The sequence below is a fragment of the Haemaphysalis longicornis genome, unplaced genomic scaffold, assembly GCF_048455015.1.
Source record: "Haemaphysalis longicornis isolate Haplotype H1 unplaced genomic scaffold, Haemaphysalis longicornis Haplotype H1 scaffold_1, whole genome shotgun sequence".
Classification (NCBI taxonomy): Eukaryota; Metazoa; Arthropoda; class Arachnida; order Ixodida; family Ixodidae; genus Haemaphysalis; species Haemaphysalis longicornis.
In genome coordinates this window covers 181,936,881-181,940,138 of record NW_027526203.1, presented here as the reverse complement: position 1 = coordinate 181,940,138, position 3,258 = coordinate 181,936,881, and the positions used below count along the sequence as shown (strand labels likewise).

At 52.9% G+C, this 3,258-nt stretch overlaps 1 protein-coding gene across 1 annotated transcript; it reads left to right on the top strand.

The window, feature by feature from the left end:
• The first annotated feature begins 1,208 nt into the window (after positions 1-1,208).
• Positions 1,209-2,579, top strand: LOC144174409 (uncharacterized). Its single transcript, XM_077703109.1, has one exon. The coding sequence runs from the start codon at positions 1,218-1,220 to the stop codon at positions 2,577-2,579; it is 1,362 nt and encodes a 453-aa protein (XP_077559235.1). The 5' UTR covers positions 1,209-1,217.
• Positions 2,580-3,258: the final 679 nt, after the last annotated feature.

Here is a 3,258-nt window from a genome sequence, read left to right as displayed (position 1 = left end):
AGATGAGCTGAACGGAACAGTTTGGGGAGTGGTTTTTTAGCACTAGCAGTGCAGGTCAGGACACACAACCCGACTGGTAATTCCAGTAGGCTTGCTGGAAATCGGTCACTACCCTCTGAACCCCTGGTTGAGTGAGAGCCAAAGTGATGGCTGCCTCTTCTGCTGCCATCATTTCTTGGGTCCTAAGCGAGGTATACGCAAGGAGGTTGGTTCTGGAGGTAGCCACGATGATGGCGCATTGCTGCCCTCGATATTTGGAGCGTCTGTGTAGATAACTGCATGATCCCCACCGAGGGTCGTGTTTAGCGCACGAGCCCGTGCTTTTCGGTGACCCTCGTCATGTGAGGGGTTCATATTTCTAAGCAAAGGGAGCATCCTTAGTTTTAGTCACCAAGAGTCCGGGAGTACGTCAAGCGGAGTGACATTCTGGGCTGCCCAGCCAATCTGGTGAAGCATGCGGTTACCCACCGCAGTTCTGAGTCGGACCTTCTGGTTTGAGAGATGGCCTTCTCTCAGGTCTTCCACCGTTGTGGAGCCCCGTGCTCAGCAGCCTCTCTGTGGACGCACTCATGAGAAGACCAATGGCCTGCTCGACCGCCTTTCTAATCATTATATAAAGCATCTCTATGTCTTCCTTGTCGAGAAGAATACAGGGGGTTGACGTAAGTAACTCTCGAGAGGACAAAAGCTTCAATTAATCGAAAGGTACTGAATTCCCTTAGGCCTCGCTTCTTGGTGGCAACTCACCTGATCATGTGTATGGTTTGATTATTGCTGTTTTCGAGGCGCTGCAAGGAGACGTCACTCTTGGTGTTAGCCTCGAGATGTAGGCCCAGGATCTTGGTGCTGGGGCTTGGAGTGATGGCCTGGCCATCAAGGAGTATTTGAATGTATTCCTTGGTTTGGCGTGAGGGCGGACGACAAGGAGCTGTGAATGTTTACGTGAACACTGGGGCCACAGGCTTTAGCACATTGGCGTACTAGAAGAGAGATGCCATGCATTGGTGTGAGCTTCCTTTAAATTTTGTAACTCTTAGCACATGAGCTAGCTGGGCACAGGAGCGCTAGACGGGCGTGAGTGGTCGCGTGACGCTTTCACGTGGCATTCAGCGAGAACGCAGGGGGTAGACCTGTAGAGATGCTAGGTGAGTACACCACCTGTCTTCCCAGTCTTCGCGTGGGCTCGAAGACGCCGTTCGGAACGGCTGTGTCTTTTCATGCTCTCAGCTGGAAACAGCGCATCGGTCACTGACCGAGGTACTACTTCGTCTGAAACTAATATGGATAACTACAAGATCATTCTTCCTCGTCTCCCAACCGGTAACGTTGTCTTGAATACCGTTTTCCTGCATGCGGACTTGAAAGGCCGTCCTTACCGGGCTCCTGACTTTAGGGATGCGTTGGCTCACGTTATCAACCTCCGTGATGTGTTGTGCATCGGACAATATCAAATGAGTCACGTTTGGATGCTTACCTGCGTCTCCAACAGTGTCAAGCAAAAGCTAGTCCAGCTCGAGCACATCACCGTCAAGGGACTAAAGTGTATGGTGTTTGACCCGGAAACGAGAAACATCAAAATGAAGCTACTTTGGGTGCCGCGCCATTTGGACAACCGGAGGATTTCTGAAGCGCTGGAACCATTCGGAACTACCCAGTCTGTTGCTAGAGAGATGTGGAGGTGTCCAGGAATGGACCACATGGAGACCGGAGCTCGGGAGGTGTCCCTCACATTGAAGGATGGCGTCTCGGTCGCTGACATACCGCACATGATGGACATTTATGGGAGCCAGTGCCTTGTACTGGTCCCTGGCAGACCACCTCTTTGTCTGCGTTGCAACAGGATTGGGCACGTACGGCGGCAGTGTCGTACCCCACGGTGCACCGAGTGTCGTCGGTATGGCCACACCGCAGAAAGGTGTGTCATGACATATGCGGACAAGCTCCGACAAGGTCACGAATTACCAACTGATGAAGATGTGTCCGCTCATGTCATGGATGTCACGGAGGTAGTGGACGCATCGGGGGAAGTTAACCATCCAGTGTTGGCTGGACCTCCCGAGGCTGTGCCAACAAATCCTGCAGCGGGGAAGAGTGAGCAAGTGGAGCCCCATACGGTGCCACCTGGTCAAGTGATAAGTGGATCGACAAGTGATGAGCAGGGGGAGCCGATTGGCATGGATTCCGCGACTCCCATTGACGCCTTGGAGGAAGACAATGCTTCAGTACCACTGCCTGCCAGCGATGATGAGAGGAGCGACTTGTCTCCCGGTGACGTTGGGGACGATGCTTCCGTTACTTGCCCCATGGAGATTGCTTCATCATCTTGGGCGGATGCTGTGGCTTTGCCTGACGACGTTCCGGGTGGTAGCAGCGGGCCGATGAAAAGGCCTGCTCCTGTGGATGGCGAGAAGGCATCCATCGCGGGCAAAAAGCAGGCGTCCACCGTACTGGACTCCTCCGACGCTGCTGTTCTGGCTAGTGGTCTTGTGCCGCTGGCTGGTTCCAAGAAGCCAGGAAAGGTACTGTCATCCAAGGCCATCCGCAAGGGTGGTTTATCTGGAGGTGACAAGGACACGTGAGATGCTCCCACAGTATGGCAAGTGTCACAGCACTGCACGCTGCCACACTTAATGTGAGAGGCTTGAGGAACAGGAGACGACAGTACCAGCTTTTGCGCCTCCTTAAACGGATGGACGTGAGCATTGCGGCCATTCAGGAAACAAAGCTCTGTGGAGATGAGGACATATCGGCAGCATTAGAGCCCTTCTTAGAGCAGTACAGTGTTTGTGTTAGCCACTCCGCAGGCTTGTCTGGGGGATGCTTTGTCTTCATCAGCAAGGGCATAGGGTTTTCTTGTCTCTCGTGTAGCACCGATACTTCGGGGCGGTTTATTTGCTGTGACCTTGTCATTGCAGGTGTTGAGTGGCGTGTCATTTGCCTCTACGCCCCCGTGAACTGTCGTGAGCGTACGTCGTTTTTTCTGTCGGTTCGGGATTTTCTACGTACGCAAAGAAAAGTCCTCCTCATGGGGGACTTCAATTGTGTATGTAATGTGCAGGATCGTTCTAGGCTTAGCGTGCAATATGACCGCAGCGCAGCCACCCTGGCTGATCTAGTGCACGAGCATGGTCTTGTTGATGTTGGAGAGAGGAAATGGAGTTCCGTGCACTTCACTCACTTTCAGTGTACCTCGAATGCACGCCTGGATCGAATTTACATTTCTGCAGAAGAAGTTTCTGGGATTTCCGACTATACTGT

Bases quoted from the DNA above. Each gene is read 5' to 3' on its own strand.
- LOC144174409 (XM_077703109.1), top strand. From the start codon at position 1,218: ATGCTCTCAGCTGGAAACAGCGCATCGGTCACTGACCGAGGTACTACT.